The 27,730-nt window shown below is 43.8% G+C and overlaps 4 protein-coding genes across 8 annotated transcripts in view; 2 read left to right on the top strand and 2 right to left on the bottom strand.

The window, feature by feature from the left end:
• Window positions 1-8,718, top strand: part of syne1b (spectrin repeat containing, nuclear envelope 1b) — a 93,226-nt gene extending 84,508 nt beyond the window's left edge. The window contains exons 135-145 of the mRNA XM_084683641.1: window positions 77-395; window positions 599-667; window positions 1,165-1,304; window positions 1,561-1,687; window positions 1,908-2,119; window positions 2,552-2,752; window positions 3,225-3,353; window positions 3,944-4,156; window positions 4,899-4,991; window positions 5,905-5,963; window positions 7,713-8,718. Coding sequence (XP_084539767.1) covers window positions 77-395; window positions 599-667; window positions 1,165-1,304; window positions 1,561-1,687; window positions 1,908-2,119; window positions 2,552-2,752; window positions 3,225-3,353; window positions 3,944-4,156; window positions 4,899-4,991; window positions 5,905-5,963; window positions 7,713-7,971 — 1,821 coding nt within the window. The 3' untranslated portion in view covers window positions 7,972-8,718. The remainder of the gene's footprint in view (window positions 1-76; window positions 396-598; window positions 668-1,164; window positions 1,305-1,560; window positions 1,688-1,907; window positions 2,120-2,551; window positions 2,753-3,224; window positions 3,354-3,943; window positions 4,157-4,898; window positions 4,992-5,904; window positions 5,964-7,712) is intronic.
• A 145-nt stretch (window positions 8,719-8,863) lies between these two features.
• On the bottom strand, window positions 8,864-14,536 carry ccdc170 (coiled-coil domain containing 170). Of its 3 annotated transcripts, XM_084683685.1 has the most exons (10): window positions 13,952-14,536; window positions 13,509-13,614; window positions 13,094-13,276; window positions 12,430-12,747; window positions 11,946-12,146; window positions 10,527-10,700; window positions 10,150-10,392; window positions 9,619-9,822; window positions 9,204-9,532; window positions 8,864-8,955 (listed from the first exon to the last, which is right to left on the bottom strand). In XM_084683685.1, the coding sequence occupies exons 2-9, from the start codon at window positions 13,551-13,553 to the stop codon at window positions 9,224-9,226; spliced, it is 1,677 nt and encodes a 558-aa protein (XP_084539811.1). In that variant the 5' UTR covers window positions 13,554-13,614; window positions 13,952-14,536; the 3' UTR covers window positions 8,864-8,955; window positions 9,204-9,223. The 3 variants fall into 3 exon arrangements, with proteins under 3 accessions (XP_084539811.1, XP_084539803.1, XP_084539821.1); XM_084683677.1 differs by having other exon boundaries at window positions 8,864-9,532; XM_084683695.1 differs by having other exon boundaries at window positions 8,864-9,532; window positions 12,532-12,747.
• On the top strand, window positions 13,765-17,643 carry rmnd1 (required for meiotic nuclear division 1 homolog). Of its 2 annotated transcripts, none has more exons than XM_084683716.1 (11): window positions 13,765-14,018; window positions 14,378-14,817; window positions 14,988-15,093; window positions 15,181-15,256; window positions 15,376-15,415; window positions 15,504-15,604; window positions 15,707-15,813; window positions 15,943-16,007; window positions 16,283-16,359; window positions 16,531-16,651; window positions 17,112-17,643. In XM_084683716.1, the coding sequence occupies exons 2-11, from the start codon at window positions 14,389-14,391 to the stop codon at window positions 17,259-17,261; spliced, it is 1,272 nt and encodes a 423-aa protein (XP_084539842.1). In that variant the 5' UTR covers window positions 13,765-14,018; window positions 14,378-14,388; the 3' UTR covers window positions 17,262-17,643. The 2 variants fall into 2 exon arrangements, with proteins under 2 accessions (XP_084539842.1, XP_084539833.1); XM_084683707.1 differs by having other exon boundaries at window positions 13,766-14,018; window positions 14,374-14,817.
• A 145-nt stretch (window positions 17,644-17,788) lies between these two features.
• Window positions 17,789-27,143, bottom strand: akap12a (A kinase (PRKA) anchor protein 12a). 2 transcript variants are annotated; one of them, XM_084683664.1, is made up of 4 exons: window positions 26,933-27,143; window positions 24,823-24,922; window positions 19,073-24,633; window positions 17,789-18,783 (listed from the first exon to the last, which is right to left on the bottom strand). In XM_084683664.1, exons 1-4 carry the CDS (start codon window positions 27,038-27,040, stop codon window positions 18,778-18,780), a joined length of 5,775 nt encoding a protein of 1,924 aa, XP_084539790.1. In that variant the 5' UTR covers window positions 27,041-27,143; the 3' UTR covers window positions 17,789-18,777. The 2 variants fall into 2 exon arrangements, with proteins under 2 accessions (XP_084539790.1, XP_084539782.1); XM_084683656.1 differs by lacking the exon at window positions 17,789-18,783 and having other exon boundaries at window positions 18,903-24,633.
• Between the last annotated feature and the right edge of the window lie 587 nt (window positions 27,144-27,730).

Here is a 27,730-nt window from a genome sequence, read left to right as displayed (position 1 = left end):
ATCACAAAGCGATTACCCAACTTTATCTGTTGGGATGTATTTGTTGAGTACGTTAAGCACGGCCCTCCTCACACAGCTGACAGACGACGAACACGACGTCTCCTTCTCGGAGCTGGACGAGCCGGGGGACCTGTCCATCCTGCCGTGGAGCGAGCGCCTGGGAGACAGCCTGGCGTCCCCAGCCGCCTCCTCCAGCCGCTCCGTCTCCCTGGCGCAGCCCCTGCGGGCCGAGCGCTCCGGCCGGGACACCCCCGCTAGTGTGGACTCCATCCCCCTGGAGTGGGACCACGACTACGACCTGAGCCGAGGCCTGGAAACTACCGGCCGGGCCCTGGGCTCCGAGCAGCAGGCAGAGGAGGGAGACTTCCTCCAGGGCTCTGCCTCCGCGCTGGTCGGTCAGTACCTGGCCTACCTCTCTCCCATCAGTGGATAGTACCGGTCCAGTTATGTGGCGGAAAGACACACAGATACCTCCACACTCAAACACGCCTCCGTCCCTTCTCGTACCGAAACGAGAGTTATTGGAGGTTGGCTAACAGCATTGTGGTGCAGAGGGCCTTTGTCTGCTGTATGTGTTCATGTCCATGTTTCCTTGCAGATGTAGTGATCCCAGAGAGCCCTGAGGCCTATGTTGTGCTTACTGAACACACTCTGAGGGCCTCCGCTGGTAGGCAACAGGACCCCCAGCATGCCGCTACGTTTGGGGGAGGGGGGGGTCTGACCTCACTCTTCCAGCCTGCTCACGTCCTCAGCACTTTGGTTTTAGTTTTTATCTCTCTCACGCACTGGAGCTCATGAGCAGGCACTGGTTAACCTACATCAACACTACTGTCACTAACTCTACTTTACACTGTCCGGTTTGGTTTTGCGGTGGTTTGAAGCTAACCTCTAGCATTTGGTGGGCATCTTGCGTGTTAAAAAAGCATGCTGGACATTGTTGGTGTGAAGTTTGTCTGTTGTGTCAGTACGGTTTCTAAACACTGGAACGTCTCAAAAGTTTGGTACCGTGCAGAATTGAAAGATTTTCTCAAAGCGTTTTTCAGAGCAACCAAGAGTGACACAACTAAACAAAATACTCTGTGAAATGTACGTCTAAAATCGAGGCAGATGCCTGATGAAACATGGGAAGTGCTGTTCTAGTGCTGACGGCCGGTCTGTCCACAGAGAGGGGTTGCTTGGAGAGCCACCTGCTCCAGCTGGACAAGGTTCTGGACTCGAGCCGCTTCCACCTGCAGCAGACGGAGAACATCCTGCGGAGCCGCACCCCGACCGGCCCCGAGCTGGACGCCTCCTACATGGGATACGTGAGTACTACGGCTTAAGACACGTAGTACTGACTAATACATAGGATAGGTATACTACTGGTCGATGTAGTACCATGGTAATACACAATATGAGTAGAGGCACTACTTGCTAATGCAGGGGATATGCACTGGCATTGGGGCAAGTTAAAGAGTTGGAGGTACACACCTCTAAATAATGTAACAAGTGGTAAACATGAGAGACGTGTGACCGTGTGGAAAGTTCTGGAAGTCAGTGAGTGCGCCCCTGTCCCTGCAGATGCGTCTCCTGGGGGAGTGCCGAGGCAGCATCGACACGGTGAAGAGGGTGGGCTTCCAGCTGAAGGAAGAGGAGGACAAGGTGTCTGGCCTGGCAGACCCCAGCAGCTCCGACTCTCAAACCACAGGTGAACCCAGACAGTTTGTTTTGGAGTCAAGCGTGTCAATTATCACCCGTGTCATTATTTCTTTGCATTTTTGCTTTACTTACTAAAAAATATATATTAGTGCCTAAGATTAATTTAACTTAGTAATGTAGAAGGACATTCCTCCTTGTCTATGGGCCTACTATTGTCCAGTTGGGACCAACCTGATAAAAAGCGTTCTCCCTTGCCTGTCCTGCTCCAGGTGTGATCGAGCGCTGGGAGCTGCTGCAGGCCCAGGCCCTGGGCAAGGAGCTGCGCCTGAAGCAGAACCTGCAGCAGTGGCAGCAGTTTAACTCTGACCTGGGCAGTTTGTGGTCGTGGCTGGGCCAGGCAGAAGACGACCTGGAGCAGCAGAGGAGGCTAGACCTCAGCACCGACATCCAGACCATCGAGCTGCGCATCAAGAAGCTCAAGGTGGGTTTCGTCTACGTTTAGAAGGTCGAGGGTTTGGAGTTTCCCCGAACTGCAAATGCAAATGTTTTCAGAATGTTCAAAATCTTCAGAAATATTTGCATTTATTATTCGGAAATATAAAATAGAAATGTGGTGGGGGTAGGGTTTGATGGGGTTGGTGCTGGGAAGGGGCTGTAGTGGGATTCTGTCTCAGATATACAAATGTGAATGTGATTTTATATATAAGTATATATTAATAAATATATACAGTATGTAGTATACTGTATTAATTCAAATGTACAGTACATGCCATATACTATATTGCAGCGTTATTTTTTAAGTATACATTAATCAAACAATATTTGTCACATCCGAGTGTTCACAAACATACTTCAACCCTGTACGGACAATCAGTCTATCACCAGTCCTCCCCTCCTCTGATGGTGTTAACAGGAGCTCCAGAAAGCCGTGGACAAGCGCAAGGCTATAGTGCTGTCCATCAACCTGTGCAGCGCCGAGTTTGTCCAGTCGGACACGGAGGGCTCCCAGGAGCTGCAGGTCAGGCTGAAGGAGATGAACGACCGCTGGGACCGGCTGGGCTCCTCGCTGGGGGACTGGAGGTCCTCGCTCCAGGACGCCCTCATGCAGTGTCACGTAGGTGTCCTCTGCCTCACTCACCTTTCCATTCAGTTTGGTTTCCTTCGTTTTGCAGATTCTTGAATCCTAGGCAACGTAGAAGATAGGATCCCACCGGTTTAGAGCTTGTGTTTGTGCACTAGGCAGGCGAGATGATGGGCATGAGGAAAGTGTATTTACTCTTTGGGATTAGCATGACAGAACATCAGTGAATAAAGAAATGGACCTTTTGTGATGTTGTATGTATTTGACATATGATGATGATGTTGTTGCCAACTACCTATGAAATTGACATTTTGCGATGTGGTATTTGAAAAATGTTACCTGTTAACACAGACCGTTATTTAGCTCTGACCTCTGTAATACTGTTAGAATTGTGCACGTCTACACTGTGCACTTCTACACCTTGATTATCTGCTGCTTTTACGACGTGCACTTCTTGTCGCATTGGATGAATAAATGCTGTGTTCTGAACTGGTCTGATGTTTAGGATTTCCATGAGATGAGCCATGGCCTGTTGCTGTGGCTAGAGAACATTGACCGCAGGAGAAACGAGATTGTTCCCATTGACCCCACCCAGGACAGTGATGTCCTCCAGGAACATCACAAAACACTCACGGTACACAATGGTTATGAGTTCATTATCAACACAATCCATCAGGCACAAATGAATATTTTAAAAAGCAAAGCCTGAGATGCATACAGAAGACAAAAGCAATATTCATGAACAGTATCTTGGGCGCCCAAGACATATAGCACATTACTGTATATCTTATAGTTCATGACTTGTCTTTTTACAACCTGGTTTATGTAGGGTACAACTGCTGAGACGTTTGTGTCTTGACATTTGCATGTATTCATTTAGCAGACACTTTTATCCAAAGCAACTTCCAAGAGAGAGCTTTACAAAGTGCATAGGTCCTTGATAATGACAAGATAACCCCAAAACATTGCGAGTAGCCAAAACATGAAGCACATAGTGTGAACAACCAAAATTAGTTCCAAAGGGAAGAACCATCAGAGCATGTAGTTAAACAAGTTACAATTAAACAACATGAACCGTCTTGAAAATGTTTGTTTTAGATCCTTTCCTTGTTTTCTGAAGTGAAAGTCTCAAAACAATCACATTCTGTTTTGAAGGTGACACCTCAGCTGTTGTTCTCTGTGTGAACCCAATCTCAAGGTTCTAAGCCCCCTTCTCCCCTACAGCAAATCAGGAGAGAGCTTCTGGACTCCCAGCTGAAGGTGGCCTCTCTCCAAGACATGTCCCTCCAGCTGCTGGTGAACTCTGATGGCAGCGACTGCCTGGAGGCCAAGGAGAAGGTGCACGTCATTGGGAACCGTCTCAAACTGCTGCTGAAGGAGGTCACCAGAGACCTGAGGGAGCTGGCTAAGATTCTGGACCTCACTAGCAGTCAACAGGTGAACAGATACGCAGCCGGGCTTGGGCCAGAGGCACTGTGATAAGGACTCGCTCAGAAAATCATCGTAATTTCCTTTTTTGTCTCTTCTTGTTTCTTGCTCTTTCTAGTTCCTTTTGCAGTCTTTCTGTCTCTTCAGCTATTTCTCTCTCTCTGTCTTTATCACTCACTCTGTCTTTCTTACTTTCAGTTACTCTCCCTTAAGCCCAATTTATACTTAGGTCGCAGACACTTTTGAAAAGGTCGCCAACAGAAATGGCGTCACGGTCGACACTTTTAACCGTCGCTTGAAAGTGTCGCCTAACAGGAGAAATTTCTACTGGCGCTGATATCGTCACATAGTGTCGCGCAAGTGTGATTGGCTAGATAGACGGCACGCGTCGTTGACTTCATTGTTTTGAATTTTCAGTGAACGCTCAACAGCTGTTTATGATGGAAGGAATAGAGCAGAGATTGGCAGAGCAAGTTAGAACATATCCACACCTTTATAATGCCTCTCAAAATTAGCTACAGCCATTTTTCTCCGATCGATCACCTAGGCTACAAAGCGTAAACAATATAACCATAGCTACGTGTTTGCCGAAGTATAAATGCAGCAGCTTCAGCGACACTTTTTTTTCTTTGTCGGCGACCATTTCAAAAGTGTCGGCGACATAAGTATAAACTAGGCTTTACTCCTTCTCTGCCACTTTGCTCTTTTAATAAACTCCCCAACCTAACCGTGTCGGTTTGCATCCCTTCAGGATCTGTCCTCGTGGTCATCAGCTGATGAGCTGGACACCTCCGGTTCCCTCAGCCCCGTGTCAGGCCGCAGCACGCCAAGTCGCCGTCGATCGGTAACGTATAGTCCCGATGCTACAGACCGCCACCCGAGAAGGAATGTGTTTTGGTGCCCCCTCCCTGAGATACAGTGCATCACATGAGCCCTGAATGCCCAGTTTTGGACCAGAGTCCCCCCTGCACCCCCCGTGAACCTGGACACACCTCTCTATGACCTCCGACCTTTGGCTCCACCCACCTCCCCTCGCATGTCATCTCCCCCCGCCCCCCCAGGGGTGGATCCCCCCGGAGCACTGGAGAAATGAGTCTTCGTCATTCTTTTTTCTCTTCTTTCCACTTTTTCCTTTTTGACATTGCAGCCCCAGTTGTAGACACATTTCATATGATCATTTTTGTTTTTTAAATGATTATTTCCATGATAGATTTCTTCCCTCTGCACCTCCTTCTTAGATTCTCCCGGTCTCATCCTCTGTTTAGATCACTGTAGTCTCTCTGTACTATAGCAACCAAGGAAAACATCTTCCTTTGATACCTAACCAGCCTGCCTTGTTGTAACTCAATTCTCAGGAGGGAAAGCTTATGTACTGTAAAATGTCCAGCGCCCTGACTAGCAATGACTTTCATCTACATAATACAAGATATATAAGATATTTCTTGAAGAATGTGAATGCTATTTCTCTGTTGCCCATAGTGACCTCTTTTTTTCATAGCAGGCATTTTAGCTCAGCATTTAAATTTACTTTGTAACAACATTACCAACGAGCTGACGCAGTTCAAAGTAATCAGACACTTTGAAAAGGCTGATGCCTTGTCTTTCCATGAGCTAATTCTCACCTTCAAACATGATTTTATTTTTGGTTGCTGCTCCCCTCTTCCTCATTTGGGATTTCTTTCATCGGTAGCTTTGTCTTAATTTGCCTGGACTGAAACATACTTTCTTTCTTTTACCCCCCTGTTCATTGCAAACAGCCACGGGGCAAATGTAGTCTGTCTCAACCTGGACCCTCTGTGAGCAGTCCACACCGCAGGTACCTTTCTCCTGGTTTCTAGAACACCCAGAAGATAATGGAACTCATCTACCCATGATGCAACAGGAGACCCATTCAGACTCCCTGGAGCCCAACCCCCTCCTTCCCCTTCTCCTGAATCTCACACAATTTCAGTGACCAGTGTGGGCCTCAGAAACGGCTGTAGATACAAGCTGCTGCTTCTAGGAGGAGAGAACGTTATGTGGAACTCTCGTTCGTACTGGCTCATGACAATGACTTCCATCATCTTCTATATTCTAGACTCTACGTGGTGGCTAGGGTGTTAGACGAGGGTTCCCTCGCACGTCCCGGCGCTAAACGTTACGCTAAGAAATAACGCAAGGCCTCTAATTCCGCCGACTTTCCCGGCTGCTTACTGTAATACCGCAAATATATAAACACATTTTTAAAAAACACAGAGACCACCTTCTGTGAGTAACATAAACCTTTTCTTTAATCACCTTGGTAACTCTAGAGTGCTAATTCTTCCCCGTCACTGGGAAAGCACACCCTTCCTCCTATTGCCAAGCCAGCAAGCGTCTGCAATGAACAACACAATGGCACAGTCTGCTCTCTCTCTTTCTCTCTTGCCCTTTTCTCTTTCTTCTTCTTGTCTGTCACATCTGTTCTTCTACCTCACTAACTAATCCACCATCTCCCCCCTCCTCCTCCTTGTCCAATCTGCCATCTTTGGGTCTCGCCTCCCAGGTCTCAAGGTCTGAAGTGTTAAGGGGTTGATTTTGACTTGAGTGTAAGACAGACATCACTGCAGCCTCGAGCTACCTGAAGTCAGACATCATCTGTGCAGTCCAGTATAGGGGTGTGATAGGCCTCAGCTAAGGTGTAAGCTAAGCCAGGAATACAGGTGGGCCTGGGGCAGCTTCATCATAAACAGACTGTACCCTTTTAATTCATTGTTTATCCACTGTTTAACCCTTAGTATATGTGTAGTGTATGTCCCTGAATACCTGTTTCGCTCTCAGTTTATTATGTATTTTAGACAATGTAAGTAGCTGAACAGTCCCAGCTGGATGAAGTGCCCTTAGAGTCAGTCTGACAGTAGCCAGTGTGAACAGATGACTTGGTATTCATATGGGGTGAACAGAAATTAATAAAACCTAGAGGTAGCCTGTTAATGAGACTGCTTCTGCTCTGAGCCCGTCTTGGCATGCTTTGCAACTACCAGGACCGAATCCCCAAAGGAAGCTTTTCAGGAACGTCCCATCAAACTGCTACTTGCAGCATGCGTCTTGTCTTGTGTCCTAACACCCTCTACAAAGGAATGCCAGCTCAAATGTTTGTTCTGATGTTTGAATAGGATTGTACCATGCTGTAGTCTTCATTTTATTCAGTGTATCACATCTATCTGCTCGTCCTTCCAACACCAAATGGAAGTATTGATCACCAATCGCATAGCTAGTTATATCAGAATTATACTTAGTATTAATACTTTGGCATGATTTAGATTGACTCCATCATTCATAATGAGTTTAACTTGTTAGCCTAGGTCACTTGATCAAGCTTGTAAAACCTGCACACTGCCCATTACAGCCCTTTAGCCACAAGTCCAGACACATAACCAACATACCGCCAGTACTCAGTCTGACATTGGTGACTCAGATGCCCAGACAGAGAGGGATCTGTGACTGTTCCCATCAGAGGACGCTCTGATGGTCTAAACGTGTGTTGTCGGCGTTGTCCTGTTGTCGTGTCGTTCCCTCTCTCTCCCCCCTCCCCTCCCCGGCGCAGGTCACGCAAAGGCGATGGGTCCGCTTCCTGCCCTTCTGACCCCGAGACAACGCCACCACTGCCGCCCCGCCCTGCGTCCTTCCTGCGGCGCGTCCTGTGGGTGGCGCTGCCCCTGCAGGTCCTCATGCTGCTCCTGCTGCTGGCTGTGGCCTGGCTAGTGCCCCTGACCGAAGACGATTACACTTGTTCTCAGTCCAACAACTTTGCCCGCTCCTTTTACCCCATGCTCAGCTACACCAATGGGCCCCCTCCTGTGTGAGCCCTGCTGTGGGGACCAGGCGGGGGTAGAGGCCGGCCTGGGATTCCTGTCCAACTGGAACCCTCGTGTTTGGGTCCCACCTTGATGATGGAGTCAAAACAGATCAATCTGAGACCAGATCTTTGAATCTGATCCTGGACACGGCTCCGCTGGGTTGCAACACTGTTGCTGTTCCACGTTAACCAGTCTGTGTCTGTAGTGTGCTACTCTAAGGCGAAAAGCAACTGTTTTTTCCTACGTAATGCTCTGCCAGTTCTCTGTGGAGACATTGGCATGAGAACCAAAAATAAGTTGTGACTGCAAGGCTGGAACTGTTAAACTGTTAAATAAGGAAGCAGATGGGTTTCTAGAACTAGCTAACCATGACATCTTTTGTTATGTTTGATGATGGAAAAAAAATTGCTTGTAAGTTTGCTTGTAACCACTGAACATTTGTAAAATAACATGTCAAGATATCTTATATTGCAATTATTTTTTTACATGTATTTTGGCATGCAGTTTATTTACAGTTACTATGTTTCAAGGTGTGTCAGTGTTTAATAGTTGACTTTTACGAATTATTGTGACTGGATGTAAGAATCTATTTAACCTGAATTGTCGAACATGTGTACGTTAAACAAACAAAATCATGAAAGTCTTATATTATCAGATGAGAAGATTGAACACCTTTCAAATACGTCGGCCATGTACTTTACATTCTTTGTTATTTTTTAACTGCCGATATCTAATATTAGCAATTAATATTGAAAATTGTAATGTATTAAAAACTCCATATATTTTGTATGGCTCTATGTCAGTGTTAAATGTATCACAGTCCAGAATTATTGAATAAGTTCTGTATATAACAATATAAATGTATAACGGGCCCAAAATCACAAACATTGAATGCCAATTGCCAATTTGATTGTGTCTTTTATTTAACAGGATACTTTAAGTCATGGAAAACGGTTTGCTAGGTGTTGACCTTGAAAAACCCCTCAAACACTGAAACAAGAAACAGAAGCATATTAAGGAGCTACATTTTATCAAACCCATATAATATTACATTATATATTAATAATGTTACACATGCTATAATACCCTGTACTTCACCATCCAGTTTCAGTCAAAATGTTGAATATGTTTTATTTATCCTGATTTTAATATTTCCCCTTCCAGTACTCAATACTAGGTTCATTCATGTATGTCGAAAGCTTGATAAATCATTCGCACTTCTATCCAGAGTTCAGTACCATAGCTGCAGTTTACTGGACTAGGTTTCATGCGGAGGGAGAGCCTGGGGAGCAGCTGGCCTCAGAGATGCAGCAGAGAGAGCATGCCTGGACCCAGGGATGTCAGCGCTGCCCTGGACCCATGGTTGGTGAGGGTGCTGCTGGGCAGGGTAGGGCCAGGGAAGCCTGGGGTGGTGGAGGTGGAAGTGAGGGTAGTGGAGGTGAGGGTGGTGTTGGTGGTGGGTGTTAAATAAGCCCTCCAGGTGTTTGATGATCTCGTAGTCGGGGAGGGTCAGAGATGTGACGTCCAGACCCACCATCTTGGAGACCACCATGCGAAAGTCGGCCAACTGGGACAGAAAAAGCCAACAATTACTGATTCACTGTTCCTTCAGGGTTAATTATTACATGCGTTCCAGTAAGAGTCTCATCCCACCTCTCTCTCCCTCTCGGTGAGCTGGACCAGGGTCTGTCTGAGAGTGGCAAGGTGCTGCTGGTCCTCCTTGGCCGTCCTCTCCCAGCTCTGGAGGTCTGACCTCACCATGGTGAGAGAGCTCTCCACCTCGGCCTTCCCCTTCTCCAGCTCCTCCAGCCTCCCACTCTGCTCCCCCAGGGACTGACTCTGCTCCAGGACTTGGAGCTTAGCATAGCAGACACAGCATAGCCTGAACCACTGGCTACATTTCATCTGAGAGACAGTTAACTCCACAGGAGATCCAAATACGCCACCAGGCTATTGAATCTTAAATATGGCAAAGATCAAATCTTCTGGGTCAGCATTTGGTGAAACCATAAGTAGGGAAATACTTGAAACTTCCATACAGTTTAATTCATAGAATGCAATACTTTAAAGTGCTTTAAATCATATACGACAAACAACATATACTTTGAGTGTAGCATCTCATCTGCCAGTTGGTTAGATGACCCTTCCTCTAGAGGCGTGGGACTGGGCACCCCTCCCTTCTACCTTCAGCTCATTGGTGTGGGAGAGCTGGGCCTTGAGCTCCGTATTGGAGATCTTGGCAGAGTCCAGCTCCCCTCGCAGTCGCTCCAGCTTCTTCTGCAGCTTCCGGGCCTCCAACTGGGCGTTGTCTCGCTGCACCGCCAGGGCCGAGCGTCCGTTCTTCTCCTGCTCCAGGTCGTACAGCTTCTTCCTCAGCAACTCCATGTGGAGCTCCTTGCTCTGCAGACGTTCCTTCAGGGCCTTCAGCTGTGGCGTGAGTTGATGCACACATGAGCACACCCAAGCATGTACACACCAAGTAGAGGGGAACGTAGGAATTCAGGTGAAACCTGAATGTACTGAATTGTATACCCCTGAAGAAGGCTGTGTCTAACTTGTACCTTCCTCTGCAGACCGTGGACCAGGGTCTTGCTCTCCACCAATGCTGTGCCTTCCTGTTTGACCAGCTGCTCTGCCCGGGACAGGATCAGGTGCAGCCTCATGTCGAACCCCAGGTCAGCAGCGATGCTGTCAACCTTCATCTTCTCCGACAACTGTTCCAGGAACTGCTCATACTGCAGAGTGGCACGTTGCAATCAGTACAGGTGTTTTTCAGGTGTGGGTCCAACGCCAGCCAAACCCATCAGCAGAGAATGTGTCATCGTAATGGGATCACACAGTGTCTTGAAAAACACTGACTGCTCCTCTGCACTAACCACTGTAATAATGTTAGGGAGTCAGATGGCTGAGCGGTGAGGGAGTCGGGCTAGTGATCAGAAGGTTGCCGGATTGATTCCCCGCCGTGCCAACTGACGTTGTGTTCTTGGGCAAGGCACTTCACCCTACTTGCCTCGGGAATATATATATATATATATACAGTGAATATCCCTGTATTTACTGTAAGTCGCTCTGGATAAGAGCGTCTGCTAAATGTAAATGTAGAACCAGTCACTTCTAGTGCTTCATTATCTGCTTCACTTACTACGTTCCCACTTTGTATTTCACTTGGGAAAGTTGCTAAATAAATGCATTTATCGTACATGTAATGTAATGAATCTCAGCGCCTTACATAATATTAACTTTTCCAGAGACCTCACGAGGTATATGGTGTCAGAGTGGCACATCACAATCAGTATGGTTACCTTCCAAGTGTCACTCCAATGCCACTAAAACCAATCAGCTGACAAAGTGTCATCACAATGGGACGACACTTATTGCCCTCCACTATGGCTGTTTATCAATCCGAAGAACGCTAGGAACATACTTGCGTTCTCGAGAAGAACGTTCTTGCCAAGCGTCTTGCGAGAACGGTCTTGCAAGACCGCGAGGACGGAGAACAATTTGAGATGCATGTGTTCTTGCAATGACTTCTGGGAAACATGGGCTGATCTAGCCCTATTTTGGTTTAATTAGCCCCCCCCAAAAAAATACACTATTTAAAAGGATATATTTTTCAAATTCTTCTGGGGGAACATGCCCCCAGACCCCCCTTGTTTTGCTGGGTTACAGGAAAATAATACGTTTTATCTAGGGGCTTAGCCCCTCCAAAAGTGGGAACCTAGATTCGCCCCAGCTGGGAAATCAGATGTGTTCTTGCTGACCAAGTCACCATCCGATGCATCCTCGATAAAAGGGGCGGCTCAAGTACGCTTCAGAGTATTTTTGACGTTCTTGGTGACTTGTGTTCTTTAGATTGGAATCGTACTTGGGCAATGAAAGATGACGTCAAACAAGTTCGCAAGAACACAAGAACGGAAAAAACGTGGATTGATAAATCCAGCCTTTGCCACAACGTGTCATCACAAGGGGACAGTGCTCACATGCTCCCTGCTATGAGTAAGGCCATCGCGGTGGACGTCTGCTGCCAGCAGCTCTGCCTCCAGGCCCCGCAGGCGCTCCCTCAGCTCCTGCACCTGCTGCTCGTCCAGCTCAGCCCTCTGCAGGGCCCCACGGCGGAGCTCCGCCTCCAGGACCACTGACTCTGATGCATCAGACAGCTTCTTCTCCAGCTCCGTTATGGTCTGAAACGTTCAATGATTCAAAAAGGATTATTGTTCAGTCTTTGTGACAAAATACGTATTCCTTTAGCCACCTCATAGCATAAACAGAAGGAGGGGAAAAAATGCACATGTGAGACAACATAAGATAGATGAATAGTAGAAGTACAGGTGGAGGATTGTATTTTAAAACCATTTTTGCTTGGGTCAGTAAATATGTTATTATTATTATTATTATTATTGTATGTAAACAGCACCACTAGTATGAGGAAGACCTATAGAGAAAGACCACAGTTAGCTAGCCTACAGTTTTCGCATTCCCCTCCCTGGAGCAAAGGTCAGCCACACTTTGCAGTATTTCTCTGTCAGTCTGTAGGGCTTCTCCAGTGTGGCCCAGCAGTAGACCCACAAGCTTGTCCCGTAGATTGTTCAGTTGGCCCAGGGTTGCCCGGGTCTCCCCTTGGCTTGCACGGTGTCTCCCATCAAGCTCCTGGACCTGCTTTTCCAAGCATGCTGCCTCCAATTTAGCTGCCTCTATGACTCGGCTGCCGGCCTCCAGCCTTTCCAGCAGACTCTGCTTCTGGATATCCCCACTCCTCTTTGACACCAGGGCACTTTTCAACTCCTGCAAGATACGTTCAGTGAGGTAGACAGTACTGTAGGCCCACTGGACACCACAATAGCAAAAGTAACAGTCTCAATGTCTACTGTAAACAGTGATAATGATTAATTTTGAACACACAGTATGATAGTAGTCAACTGTTTGTACATAGTTGTTTTATGCCTGGTAAATACAGAATGTTCCTTGACTAACCACCAAAATAATGTTAGAACTATGTACTTCTGATCCTTGATTTTCTGTTGTACTTTCTTCATGCACTATTTGTAGGTCACTTTGGAGAAAAACGTAAACTAACTAAAAAGTAAACGTTTACTATGTAAAATGTGTTGTATAGAGGTGGGCTTGATACCAGTCTGAGGGACTCCAGCGACTCTGCAGTGCTGGCTGCAGTCTTGCGTTCACAGCCCAGCTCTGACACCAGTCTCATCACCGTCTCTCTGCTGGCTTTACACTCAACCTCATATGACCTCACGCTCTCCTCCAACACAGCCACTCTCATCTTCAGCCGGTCTCTCTCATGAACCACATCCTGCTGATAAGATGGAAAGAGGCCAATCTGTCCCAGTTCAACAACCTTGAACTGTCTTCTGGAGATATTTGTATAATAAGACTGACAATTGGTTAATTATGGTCCCATTTGCTATGTAAACTATGTTTGTTTTTTTACATGAAAAAGCGTATGTAGTTTTTATGCTAAGTGAAACAATCCATGCAAAATGTAAAATGTGTCTTCTCAAAATAAGATAGTCAAGTCACTGATTTACCTCGTCGCATCTTCTTTCTTGTACGTCTACACCAATGCCTTCCATTGTAGGATAAAGTTAGTATGATAAAGATGTCTTCTGCTTAGATCACTTCTCTGTTTGAAGTCTCCAGGCAACAAAAAACATTAGCTAATGTTTTACCAGAGAGGGCGCTGATGGAAACTTACTGCCTATTAACACCACTACTATAGTGTGGAAAGCTCGTATGTGTTTATGTATCATTTGAATGCTTTATCCTAACCACCAAATGTATTGTAATACAATTGATTCTCAAAATTAATAATATTGTCTTCAAAACAATAAGTGCAAGTTCAGAGGGGTGCGTCTTAAAAATATTCGGACAAGTCGCGTTCTTAAAGTCGTCATTCAAATGCGACGTGGCGTAAGAGAACTACAAACCAAGCTGTTATGTCTATGACACTTAGTTATCTTTGAATACTTACCTATGTGTTTTACTATGACAATATCCGTCGTTGGCTGTACAATATTTTGTTTGAAAAGTGTGATTTGGTGAGTTTGGCCACGTTCTTCAGATGTGTCAAACTGTTTCTTGCTATTCCATTTATTGAAGCAAGGTATCTAGCTTGTGCTAGCTTGCATGCTACATCATGCATACCATACTTGCTACAAAATAGCTAAACGTTTTGCTGTGGCAAACGATTATTTCGTGCTTCTGTGAGCTGCATGAACAATATGATATCTAGTGGTTACAATGGTATAATCAAACTTGGTATTGCGATTATATCTTTGTACGTGTCCACTTATCGATCGGAAGCCAAGGTCAATCTACCACTGATATGAGATTCGGATGTAGTGGTGCCTTTATAAATGACAATTCTCTTTTTTCTCCCATCTGTCTGTGGAGTAAGTACATGTAGGTATGATTCTCCGAACTCTCTTCTGCCGGCTGAGAATTCATCAGCCTTTGTTGAGGACAGCTGTGTCATCCCATTCTGGTGTGACAGATCCAGTCCAGCAACACAAGTATGAGACACAAACAAAGACATTTGCAGCCTTGAACAGCTCAGTATCTTTTCCTAGAACGGCTCGTGACCAATGCTGGACATTAGGACAAGCTGTGCAACATGATTTGCACATGCCACAGTGTTTCAACACAAGGACGTCTTTAGCTGTCTCAAGTGATCTCACCCAATACCGGAGTGTACAGACGCGTTTCTACTCAACACTGCCTATAAAAACTGTGTTCAAGCCAGCTTTCAAATCTGTGCCTCTTCCTGGAAAGAGAATTCCTAAAGGGCCGAGAACCAAGCAACCATCCAGAGCTAACCAGCCTGTCCAGGAGGACAAGGTACCTTTACACCGGACTTGACACATTGTGGCAACACTAATGCTACAAATACTACAATTACTAATACTGCTAAAGTTGATGCCACTAAAATAATACGGATACTCCCCATCCAGTTGTTGTATTGATTACTTAAATCATAAATTACAGTATGCCCCTCTCTCTTCCTGTAGGATGTCATGCAGTGTATTGCCTATGCTACTGCAGACCAGTATCATTTGCCTACTCTCTGCCACGATCTCATAGCCCATGGCTTCTACGAAGTAGATTTGCCAAGAGGTAAACATGCCTCAACTGTTTTAATCATTGTTAGGCCAGTTCTAGACTTGAATGTGCTCATATTTTAATGGTTTATCTTCATTTCAGATGCCTCAAATGTATTGGTAATATGCACAGACAACATTTCAAAACCAGGAGACAGTGCACTAATGTTTTTCTTCAGGTATGTCTGTAATATCAACGTACTGTATGTGTAAGCATGTCTGGTTGCAGACATCAAATGTTGATTAGTCTGAACAGTGCTGTTATCAAAGCCTAAACTCTGATGGTTCTCAACTCTAGGGAAGGCTCAGTGGTGTTCTGGAATGTTGAAGAAAAAACGGTATCATAAACCCCATAGGCATGTAGTTAAATTTTTTTGTGACAACACACTGGTTCCTGGTGTAATATTTTCCTTTATGTTATCGCAGATGAAAAAAGCAATGAGAATTCTAGAACAGCATGAGATCCAGCCCTATGAGGTGGCTTTGATCCACTGGGAAAATGAAGAGATAAACTATCAAATTGGAGAGTATGTACCATAGTATATGCATCTTAAAGCTTTTAAGTTGATTACATGTTTTGTAAAAACTGGAAGTGTTAATTGGAAGACTTTTCTCTTGGTTTGGGTCAGAGGAAACTCCAAGCTTCACCACGGTAACTTCCTTCTGAACTGTGAGATGGAGCAAGACCAAGCAGTGTTGGAGAAGTTCGCATTCTCCAACGCTCTCTCCCTGTCTGGTTAGCTGAATTCAGTGTTTGTCACTGTTTCAGTGATAAACAATATAGTGTTGCAGTTACTGTACATGTTACTGTACGTGTAAAACATTGGCATTCAAACAGCTGTTCTTTGTCTCTGTTTTGTTGCAGTGAAGTTGGCGATTTGGGAAGTGTCTTTAGACAACTTTGTAGACTCCATACAGTCAATCCCAGAGGTAAATCACTTTCCAACCCTAAAACCTTTAACACTTGAAAAACAAATACTGTGGACCATCTATAATTTATAATTCATAAGTACTAATGGATAGTGGTGCTTGTACAAATATAGAGTATCTGATTACGGAGTGTAATGCATATTTTATTGGTTTGACCTTTAAAGCCACGCCACATTCATTGTTCATATTTTTACCTAACCTGAGCCCACCAAACTTACTTCTCTGATACTTTAATTAAACGTTACCAACATAGTGGACTGACTCTTTCTAAACAGATGCTGAAATCTGGTCAAAGTGTTAAGTTGTCCAGGGGAGAAGTGTTGCAGAAAATCGGGGAGCTCTTTTCTCTGAGGTAAATTTAATCAGCTGAAAATGTTATCGGTAAATGAAGTCCTATTCAAATGTTGGCAAATATTTTATTTTGTAAACTTTATCTAAACAGTTAAAATGTGGATGAGGATGATGATGATAATACCAGAATCCCCCATTTACTCTCTTTCCTGCTTGTGTTCGATGTTTCCAGACACTGTATAAACCTGAGTTCTGACCTGCTCATGACTCCTGACTTCTACTGGGACAGAGAGGAGTTGGAGCAGCTGTATGACAAGACCTGTCAGTTCCTCAGCATCAACCGCCGCGTCAAGGTAGTTGTCCCACTGGTCACCCCCACACATCACCATGGCAGGGCTAGATAACCAAAGTTCCATTCTACAATGCTGCATAGTGCATGTTGTGTCACGGGTTACAGTCCCAAATCCATGCTTCTGAATTGCTGGGTACATTTTGTTTACCTTTGTTGTCCAACAGATGCATTGTGGGTCTTGCCACATCCTGTATCAAACATGTCATAGGTACACATATTGTAGCTGTAATTGTGTTCTGCAGTGTATAAATGTCAAGTCAGTCTTTGTATGTGTATTTGCCAATACTGTCACAAGGACGGTTGTTCATGGCTACTATCTTTCAAGATTAAAAACAACAGACCTAAATGAACAAAGACCCTCGTTTGGTTCTACTTTACATTTGGCATGACGACTCATTAAACAGATGAGATCAAATCAGATCTGAGGAAGTGATGGGTCTGGTCCTGTGGCGGTATCTCAGGTGGTGAACGAGAAGCTGCAGCACTGCACGGAGCTGACAGATCTGATGAGGAACCACCTGAGTGAGAAGCACAGCTTGAGGCTGGAGTGGATGATCGTCATACTCATCACGATTGAGGTGATGTTTGAACTCGCCAGAGTCATCTTCTGAGGAGGTACGACAACGGTGGCTAAAGTTCACCTGAATGTAAGACTGGAAGTAAAATATGTACGAAGAACAAACACAAGAAAGCATTGCTGGATAAGAAACTAGTTTTGTAACATTTTGGATCGTAATGAGAAATTTGAGACATATTTCTGATTTTACTGTACATGCTGACAAAAGAAAATAGCTAATTGGATTTAGCTCATTTCACCATACCAATACCTATTTTAAGTTATTATATAGATAAATCTGTTTCAGTATACAGTTGTGTGACAGAGTGTAATGTTGAACACTGTTGGTGTTTGTTTTGTATTGACTGTATTTCTATGCGGAAATAACCATTTATTTGTCTGGTAAAATAAGTATAATAAAAACTGATTTGATCATCCATTTGTGTCTAAAATCGGAGCTGCAGATACAATTAGATACAATTGAGATACAGTTTGAAATAAATATTTCACAAAACAGGTTGTGCTTAAAGGAGCAGATTTAAAATACTTTTATTTTGCCTGATTTACAATCATTAGCATTTATTTCAGCTTTCAAATATAAAAAGTCCAACAACATGTTTGCATTTAGTTATTAGTTATTACATCATATAACATTGGCAGGAATGCAATTTCTACAAATGTTAAGAAACATTTTAACAGCAGCCAATCCAAAGGCCTAAATAAAGGAAAACAGATCTCATATACTACACTTCCACTTGCTCATTCAGATATACACACATTGAAACAAAACAAGTATGGACAAGCTGCCATTTTTGCATTAGCAGTGCAAGTTATTGTTTTATATTATTTTACACAATTTGTAAATAAACAATTTCAAATAATGTGCATTTATTTTACATTTTAGAAAATGAAAAAATGTCATTGCGCCATGCCAAGCAGTGTAACACAATGATGGGATGTTAGGTTTCTATTTTGGTATCTTGTACACCAAGTTCTACATGAGTAGTGAGTGTTTTGCTATGTTATGAATCCACATAAAGTTAATGTCTACAATATGTAACGTCATCCATGATATTTGGTGTTAACCATTGCTACTGCAAATTACAGTTCACCCTGTATGCCGGCTATATTTGTCATATTTGTATTCAGTCAAAACTGAATACCTGTTAGTGTTGGATGACTTTACTAATAAGCTATTACGGTTTCTTCCTAAGTTCACAAGACTGAAAACAATAGGGTAAGAAATGACATACTGTACATTGCAAACATAAATAATGAAATATACATTATTGTACCTCCAAGGATATATTGTAACACATAGGACCTTGAAAAGGAAAACAAAAATATTGAAAGAAATACTGCTAGTGCAGTTAAACTTTGATGTAACACTAAGAGTAATATGAAAAAGTAACCAATGGTGGGTAAATTAATTCAGAAATCTTGTTTATATTTCCAGCATCAGGTTTGGTTGAATGTTACTTTTCCAATGTAGTTTTATGTGTTGTGATGGATTCTTCGACAGTGTGTTATCAACTGTCAGCTCCTTGTGGACCTATCCGGTCGTCTTTTCCTTACTTCTGAGGAAACGTGCAAGGACAAACATAAAAATATTATTATGGCAAAGTGTCCAATGAAAATATTGGTTTACACATATTACACATCATGTTTTAAGATACTGAAATAAAAAATGTCTCACCAATAGATCACATCTATCAGATGATGACGGCCTCAATCAAAATCAATGATACTAGTGTCCATCATCGATTCGATTTCTGACAGACAACTCGGACGCTCAAGTGCTATATCAAAAACGTCTTCACTCTCTATTCCTGCTGTTTCATCTGGCTTCTGTGTTTCTTTACTAACCTCTTCTACGTCCAGGACATTCCAATCCTGAGACATGTGGTCACTCATCCCTGTTTTGGGTTGTGTATTTTCCTGCGATTCCAGTCTTTGCAGACATTCAGCAGCTTTGCTCCATGTTCTCCCTATGCTCTCCTGGGTGTCTATGTCTTCTTCAGCATCTAGCCACACATCTTGGTCAAACTCCTCCTCTAGTTGTCTCTTAATCTCCTCCCCAGTCTGCCTTGTAACTGTGTTGGTCTTGTGTACCTCAGTCTGGCTTAATGGTTCCATTTTTTCTGGTTGAGGGACTGGCGTCTCGACTACTTTTAATTGTCCGATGGGATCCAATTTCTCTGTTGCTTGAATTCCCACCTCAGATACCTCTGTGTGTTTCAATGGCTCAGTTCTCTCAGAAACTGGCCGGATAGTGTTTACAACTTCCTGTGTTTGTCCAAACTGAAAGTTCAGTTTCACCTCCAAAGTCAAGCTTGAGGGTGTCCCAAGATGAACTGCTGAAGACACCATACCTCCACTTGTGGACTGTTCCACCAGGGGGCCGACCGTCTGCGTCATCTTCTCCTCTGTCTCTTCTTCCCTCCGTCTTTCCACAACCAATGACTCCAAGGCCTCTGTTGCACCCTCTGGAACTAAGTCAACAACGAAATGATTGGATTCATCTTTCTTTTCCTCAAGATCTCTCTCCTGCTCTGGGATAGACATTTCTGCCAAATTCAGAGGAATGACTGAATCATTGTTGACTGTATCTTCTTCAAGAACCAGTTCATCCTTGGGATATGAACCTATATATGGATCCCCACCAACTTCAGTAATAGACTCAACTTCTAAATAATTTGCAGATGATTGAATTATCTCTGTGGCCTCTGTGACACTGTGAACTAAATAGCCATCTGTGTCTTGACTACCTGTCTCCATAGTATCCTCTGGTGCTTTATGGAGCTCTGCTTCCTTCATCAATTCAGTGTCAACCTTGTCATCTGACAGTGAAGCTTCTGTCAGTGGCACTGACGCTTCCTGGTTATACATTTCATGTTGATGGATTTCCAAAGTAATAACGCTACTAGCCTCTTCAGTGACGTCCTCTTCGATCTCCAAAGGAGCTGACAAAGTGTCGACTGCTTTCTCCTCTTCACCACAACCATCTACAACCACCACAGTATCAGTGGAAACCCCCTTAAGAGCAGTCTCAACAACTACCTCTGCTGACTCCACATCAATGTCCACCACCTGAACCTGGATTTCATGGTCATCCATACACTGCATCAATGGCACGTTTTGCATTGCATTTTCGTCTTTTACCTCTACTGCCTGCACTACAAGGCTGTCTATCTGTGGGGTCAAAATATCCACTCTCTCTACTAGCTCTGGGGACTCTACACCGGTTGCCACAACAGCCATCAAAGTTGCCGAAACATCTGACATTTCTGCCATGGGAGTATCGGGGATGTACATAGAATCTTCCACCGCCGAGCATGTGATAAGTTCAACCACTGGAGCATGCTCAACATTTGCCCTGTCCTCTGGAACACTCTGAAGGTCCTCTTCTTTTTCCTCCTCCACAGTGACATCAGTGATATTGGCTTCCTGTTTACAGAGAGGCTCCTCGGAGAGTGAAATTACCTCTGATTCTGTCTGTGGAATGTCCTCTGCTACAACCTGCCTTTCAATAACCTGTATTCCTATCACCTCTGACTCCATGGGGGCCACATGTACAGGACTGGCCCCTTGTAACTCCTCCACTTGTTCTGTTTTTTGATCCTCGTCCACTGTGTCAATGGGTTGGGCAACTTCACCACTGTAATTCTCTAAATATGGTTCTCTGCTCGCTTCTTGACTTTGCTCGATTTCTCTTTTTCGTTCGACTGCTGCAATTGTCGAATCTGCTTCTTGAAATTCTGTAACTATCAAGTCGGATTCTTGAAATTCTATTTCAGTTTTGTTAACATCATCCATTACAGTGTCAGCCGAATCAACATGTTCAGTTTTGTTCTTGGTTTCCAGCTCTGTGTTCAATGCCTCACTGACTCCAGTTACACACTCTCTCAGCAAGAAACTCTCATCAATGGCACTGTCAAGGCTTGTACAGATTTCTTTTGACTCATAAAATTCTCTTTGTTCTTCCACTTCACTAATATTTGTAGGTGAGTCAAACGTTTCCGTGGTGTCCTTAGGCATTGTTTCAGTGACTACAGTTTCATCCTGAATACTGGTTTCACTATCATCCAGTACATGCTGTTTGTCAGTGTCTAGACCACTAGAGATTGCTTGTGGCTCAAAGAATTCTGACTGTTCTTCCCCATCATTAATACTGACAGCAGAGTCCATCTCATCAGGTTTATCCTCAGGCATTGTTTCAGTGATTACAGTTTCACCTTGGCTGTCATCAATAACTATCAGTTCTTCTGGCTCTCGATGTGGGAGTTCGATTTCATCTTCAACCTGGAATTGGCTATCATCAATAACTTTCAGCTCTTCTGGTTCTAGAGTTTGGAAAGTTGCTCCTACACTATAGTCTTCTTGTGGTTCTCTGAAATCGAAGAGATCCATGTTATCTGTGGTCATTCCAGTTGCATCAAACTCTTCAGTTATATCTTCAAATGGAGCCTCGCTAACTTCAAATACACCCTCAGTCGACGTTTGGCTATCATCAGTGGTGTTCAGGTCGTCTGATTCCGTAGATATTAAAATAGTGTCTGTAATCTCAAGGGCTTCGGCAACATCAGCTTTGTGTACCTCATCGGTGGAAATTCCAGCTGAATTAAACTCAGTTTCAGCCTCAGGAGCCACCTCTGTGGAAATGGCCTCTCTGATTTCAGATATACACTCCACCAGAGGTATCATGGGGTCTTTAATTGGAGTGTTAAGTTCATCACTGTCTAGATCTGTGCAGATGGTAACTGCATCTGATTTTGCATGTGCTTCAAAAATGTTGGCTTCTTGTTCCGTGGGTATCCCAAATACCCGGGGAGAGACTGAAACGGCTACTCTCTCTATACCTGCATCTTCGGTAGTTACTGCGAACGTATCTGCAGTGACACAAATGGTTTCAACAACCTCCTGCAGAAGGGCCTCTGTTTCAGTGCTATCATGTTGTGCTGGGACTGGTGTTGTGTTACCCGACGTTTTAGACGACTCGGTCAGCTGGGAAACAGCTGAAACCATTTCTGTTGTTTCGTCTGCAAAGGAGTCATCTATTGGTTCCAGGGCGGTAACAGCCTCTGATGTCAACTCTATTAAGTCTTCAGCTATGGTGTCGTCTCGGGCAATCTCCTCAGCTGTGGACATAGGTGTGGCAACAGTCTCCTCTATCACGCCCTCTTCAGTGATGTCACTGAGTTGTTGATGTTTACTAATGAATTCTGTTAGATCCTCGAATTCCTCCACAGGAGTTGAAGTTTGTGCCATGGTGTCGTCGGTGTCTTGAACGCTTTCTGGTTCGGAAGGCACGATGGAAATGTGAATAACCAGATCGGTTAGTGGACTGGGGATGCCTTTCTCTTCTGTTTCTGCAGACATGGAGCTTTCTATGACTGCTTGAGTTTGCAAGTTGTGGTCATCTATCGGATCCATGTCAAATTCAGACAATGGAACCACAGCTGGTGTTTCTGAGTCTTCATCGTCCGATCCAACAGCCCTTTCAGCCTCATCGGAGGACATTTGATCCGGTTTTCCTTCAGTCTTCCTCTTTTTGCGTCCGGATATGAGTTTCTTTATTGAAAATGAAGAATCGTCTTTAGTGATATCACTATCAGAGAGTGTCAGGTCTCTGCCAACCTCTTCCCTTTTGGCCTTCCTCTTTGGGGTGACAAGCCTTTTAAGGGATTTCCAAGTAGACGTGCCATCACCTTCTGAAGGACTGACAGCTTGGTCAGGAGAAGAGTACATATGTTCGGAGTCTCCCTCCTGGGAACTGTCTAATGGAGACTCAGCTGTGTCCCTAGGTTCATCAGCTGACCTCCGACCTTCCCTCTTATACACCGGCTTTTCGTCTTCAGAGTCCGATGTCTTTCGGCTCCTTCTCTTCCCAGATCCACACAGGAAGGCCTCCCAATCGACTTTCTTATTCTGCTCTTCCGTGCTGAGGGTGATGATCTCTTCTCCCTCACTTGCCTTCGGATCCTCATGTGGCGCTGCGGGGGCCGCCTCATCATCGCTAACGGAGGGCCTTTTAGGTCGTCTTTTAGGGGTAACCAGCTTTTTGAAAGAAGCCCAGGTGCCATCCTTCTTCCTTTCGCCATCTGAATTAGCATCACCCTCAGATTCGTGGCATGAATCTACCTGACCTGGTACCACTGTGATTTCTCTCTCTTCAGCCCCCTTTGGAGTTTCTCCTCTTTGATACTCTGCTGATTCTGTGGATGACTGAAGCTGCTCCGCAGAAGCTGTCTTGCCCTTCTGCCTTTTTGATAGTTTCCTCAAGCCAGCGCCAGATAAGAGCTTCTTGAGTGGACTACCTTGAATTTTCTCTTTCTCCTGAGAGCTGAGAAGGTCGGCTTCGTTTGAGATGATGGTTGATGGACACTCAGGAGCAGCTTTCTCTTCCTCATGAATATGTTTGTTGTTGTTACTCATTTCAGGGACATCAGTCGTCTCTGTGTTTCCTGTGTCTAATGTGGGAAGCATATCAGTTTTGAGTTCACCGCCATTTTGTTCTGGCTCTTTTGGTGTAATTGCATCTTCTGGTTGTCTTAGCTCTTCGGGTTCTTTTGCAATACTCTCATCTTGCATTTTTTCCTCCTCTTCTTTAGCCTTTTTCTTTTTTCCTAAACCTGCGAATATTCCTGTAGTAAAAAAACGTTTAATAGGAGACATGGCATCCTCTTCCTCTTCAGGACTGGTTTCTGCATCCTTTTCAGATGTCACCTCTTGTTTGGGTGGATCTTCTTGTCCATCGAGAGTGACTGGGTCTAGCTCCTCTGTGCCATTTTGAACACACGACACTTCTTCAATGGTTCCTCCTGCCTCTGAGTTCTTCTCCTTAATCGTCTCAGGAACTTCCTCCACCGTAATGTCTTCTGTTGTTGTTGGGCTGGACTTTGAATCGCTATCAGATGGCTCTTGTTCTGGGCTCAAATCAATATTCTGTTCAGCATTTTCACTTGCAGTCCCCTCTGCAGTGTCCTTGATATCTAAGGCACTTGTTTCTGCCTCTTCCTCAGTGGTCAACTCTGGAACTGTTTCTGACTTTTCACCCGCGTCTTTTTTCACAGTAAGTTTAAAACCTACCATACTGAAGAATTTTTTAAAACTCTCATTGATCTCGTTCAGTTTTGCCTCCGCTTCATTCATGGCTGGCTTGGACACATCCTCAGGTGAGTCCTGTGCTGTGTCGTCAGGCGAATCCTTCAGTGGGTCCTCTGGTGAGCCATTTGATGCGTCCTCAGGTGATTCCTTTGTTGCATCTTCAGGTGAGTCGTTTACTGTGTCTTCAGGTGATCTCTTCTCATCCTCTACATGTGCCTCAGGTGGGCTCTCAAGAGGCCCTTCTTCTCCTGTCTCCACTGTCTCAGGGGCGTCTGAGACATCCTCTTTTGGAGAAGTAATAGCTGAATCTTTCTCGCAAACTGACAAAAGGGGAAAATAAGTATTATTATATAATGTTACATAAGAGTTAAGATAATTTAAATGTTTGTTATATTAGACTACATTCAAACAGCTTAGTTGTACCACAGGCAACCATGTTCCTGCAGGGTCCACCACCTACGTGTGTCTATTGTATGTGCTTAGAGACTATTTAACTAGTTAGTATTTACCTTCTGCATGGACATGGTCTTCACACACCCCATTGAACTCTCCAGGCGGGAACTCTGCTTTTTCATTCAACCCTGAGATCTGTCCATTTTTTTGGAGTAACTGAAAGAGAGTAAGATCATGATGCAGATGCTTTCCTCCAAAGCACATGTAGCAAGTGCAACTGATAATCAAGGACCAGAAGTGCACAGTTCTAACAGTACTGTTACACTACCCAACTTCAGGTTTGTTCAATGTAGAACAAGATATTGTGAGATTGGTGTAATACACCTCTTCATGCCATCATTATCATCACTAGCGTTGCCAAACAGTCCAGTTACAATCCACAGGAACCTTCAGTTGATGAAGTAGTAATGTATTGCACAACTATGACAACCTGTATTGCAACATTGTCTTGGTGCATGTGTGCAACGTTACAGAGCACAAAATCGTGGACATACATGCATTTAGGTCTGAACCAAGCTAAGCAAAGAGAAAGAGAGAGTGAGAGAGAGAAAAAAGTGATCGTTCACACCAAGCTTTTAAAATGGGAAAGAAAGCACTATGGAGAAATGAAAAGCTTTTAGTATCAGAGGCTTGGCTGGATCACAGCTGCTGACTCATGAATCTATCCACTCCTTCTGTGCAGTGATCTTTTAGAACACAACAAAGGCCTGTGCACGCTTAAATGCACAGTTGAACCTCCCTCTAAAAACCATAACAACCACTTTTTTCCTCACAAGAACCCAAGTGTCTTTCACACAAGTTAGGCCTAATATTACAACAAAGTTATATTAATCTCAGGTAATCATTGAGGATAACAATGCTTCTTGACTCCAGTCAAAGTACTGGGAAAGTCTATCATACCAAACGTCCTGCTCAGCCATGGCCTGAGTAATCCTGTCAAACACAGAATACCTAATCAATGTTGTCTCCAGAGGAATACAGTTAAGAGGAAATTCCATCTCTCTCTCTGCGGAAAGATGCTTTACTTAGATCTCAAAATGGAAGGTCGTTATTCTAGCCTTGGTGTCCACTTCCCGTGTATCCTCACAATGGAGGCTTCCAACACTGACTTCTGACATACATGTGAAGACTGACACAGGATTCCAAAGTGAAGCAACACATTGCTAAAAAATCACTTGGTCAAAGTAAGCAGGTGGTGCTGGAGAAGGAACACCTGGCCAAACACATAACACAAAACCACATACCTATGCAATACACACCACCATAAACAAACTTGGAACAAACTGGGTAGACTATGAAATTATAAACACCACAATGTGATTAAATATGACATTTTTAGCAAAGGTGCCCCTCAATTTAAAGCTTCTGTACTAATGCGTGATGGCGGTACTTCAAATGATGACAACAATTATTAAGTTTGAAAAGGACATGCCTAAGGGAATACAGTTTGTTATTTAGGGCGCAGTAGCAATAGATGTTCTGGGAGTAAACTAGTTATAATCAGGCGTGAGGTTTTTCCTTCATCTGAAATATTAAGCAACAGTGTTTTTTAATTTCTAGTTTCGTTATTTATTTTCATTACAAAGTGATCCATTTCTCAATTTAAATTAGAAAGTAAACATCATGTAAGAGTGCAATTCAAACAATTTACTTATTTTATTTTAAACAATTTACTTATTAAACCGTCTTATCAACTTGCAGTGTTGATAAAGGGTTGCAATCTTTTTAATATGGTTTATCTAAACTATTGGAAAGAGGTTTAAACCTTGGAAAGAGGAACAAACGTTTTTCTTTTCTTAGATGTGTGATATAGAGATGCGCTTTGATAAACTTCATGAGCCATATCAGCATATTGCAGTACGCAGACACGCCACTCTTAGAGGCTTACAGTAAATTAATATGATCAGTACTGTGCTTGTAATTAAATGTCCCTGAACGATGGTCTTAAGAAAACAGTTAAGATCGAAGGTGACTAACAGGAGTGGGCTACATGTGACAGTGGATTAGCAGTTTACATGTATTTGTTTACAAAAACATAATAGGCTAATGTGTGAAATCATAGTTACGAACATACTATTACAAAATATCAATTTGTTGCTACACATTTGATATAAGAGTAGGTTTATTGGGATGATGTTAACTAGGTTAGGCCTATTAGAAGTTTACCTTGTCTTCAATGTTTTCGTCATCTTGAACATCATCCACTTTAACGCTCTCCTCTTCGGCTACAGCTTCCCCCTTGCCATCCCGTGGAGATGATTGCGTTTCTCCCATGATCTAACAGCCGCCGTTCCGAATAAGTCTCCTTGAAAAATCTGTGGTACGAAATATCCTAGATCTGAACCGCTGCAACGGTAATCTCTGGAACAGTAAGATTCCGAATGGTGCAGTCTGGTCTGTTGCAAACTCTTTTGGAAAAACACCTCCCTGCTGTATCACATGAACAAGTCCGGCCCGCCTTGCCGCATCAAAAAACCTGCCGAGATAACACCGCCTGTCCTTAGATGACAGTTGTGAACAAGGATATCAACAAGAGCATTAGTTGCACCACAGGCAGTAAGCTAATGTCCCCCTGTTCATTTACTTCAGTTTATCAAATCCCGATAATTCTTCAAAGGAGGAGGTGATTAGAATGTCACTGACACAGGAGAATAATCAGTTGTGTCAATTTATGGGATTCTGTATGTTTGCCTGAAATATACACCGGGGCGGAAAAGTAAAAAATATGTATATATATTTTTTTGCTTGTCAAATTCGGTATCAATACGATGTGCAATTTAACAGCATAATATAAAATCACCTGTTCGATAGTTTGGTCTGAGTTTGGTCTATATCCTTGATCAGCTCACAGTGAAACTACATAAATAAGTCTCTGAATTTCCTAATAAGAAAATATGGTGGTCTGATACTGTATGTGGTGCCTACAATTTGTAGTATCTTAATGTAATGCAAAGTTGCGAGAAC

The sequence above is a fragment of the Hypomesus nipponensis genome, chromosome 3 (genome assembly GCF_054491055.1).
Source record: "Hypomesus nipponensis isolate SF chromosome 3, ASM5449105v1, whole genome shotgun sequence".
In the NCBI taxonomy this organism is placed as follows: Eukaryota; Metazoa; Chordata; class Actinopteri; order Osmeriformes; family Osmeridae; genus Hypomesus; species Hypomesus nipponensis.
Note: the sequence above shows the minus strand (reverse complement) of the source record. Positions and strands in the feature narration are given on the sequence as shown.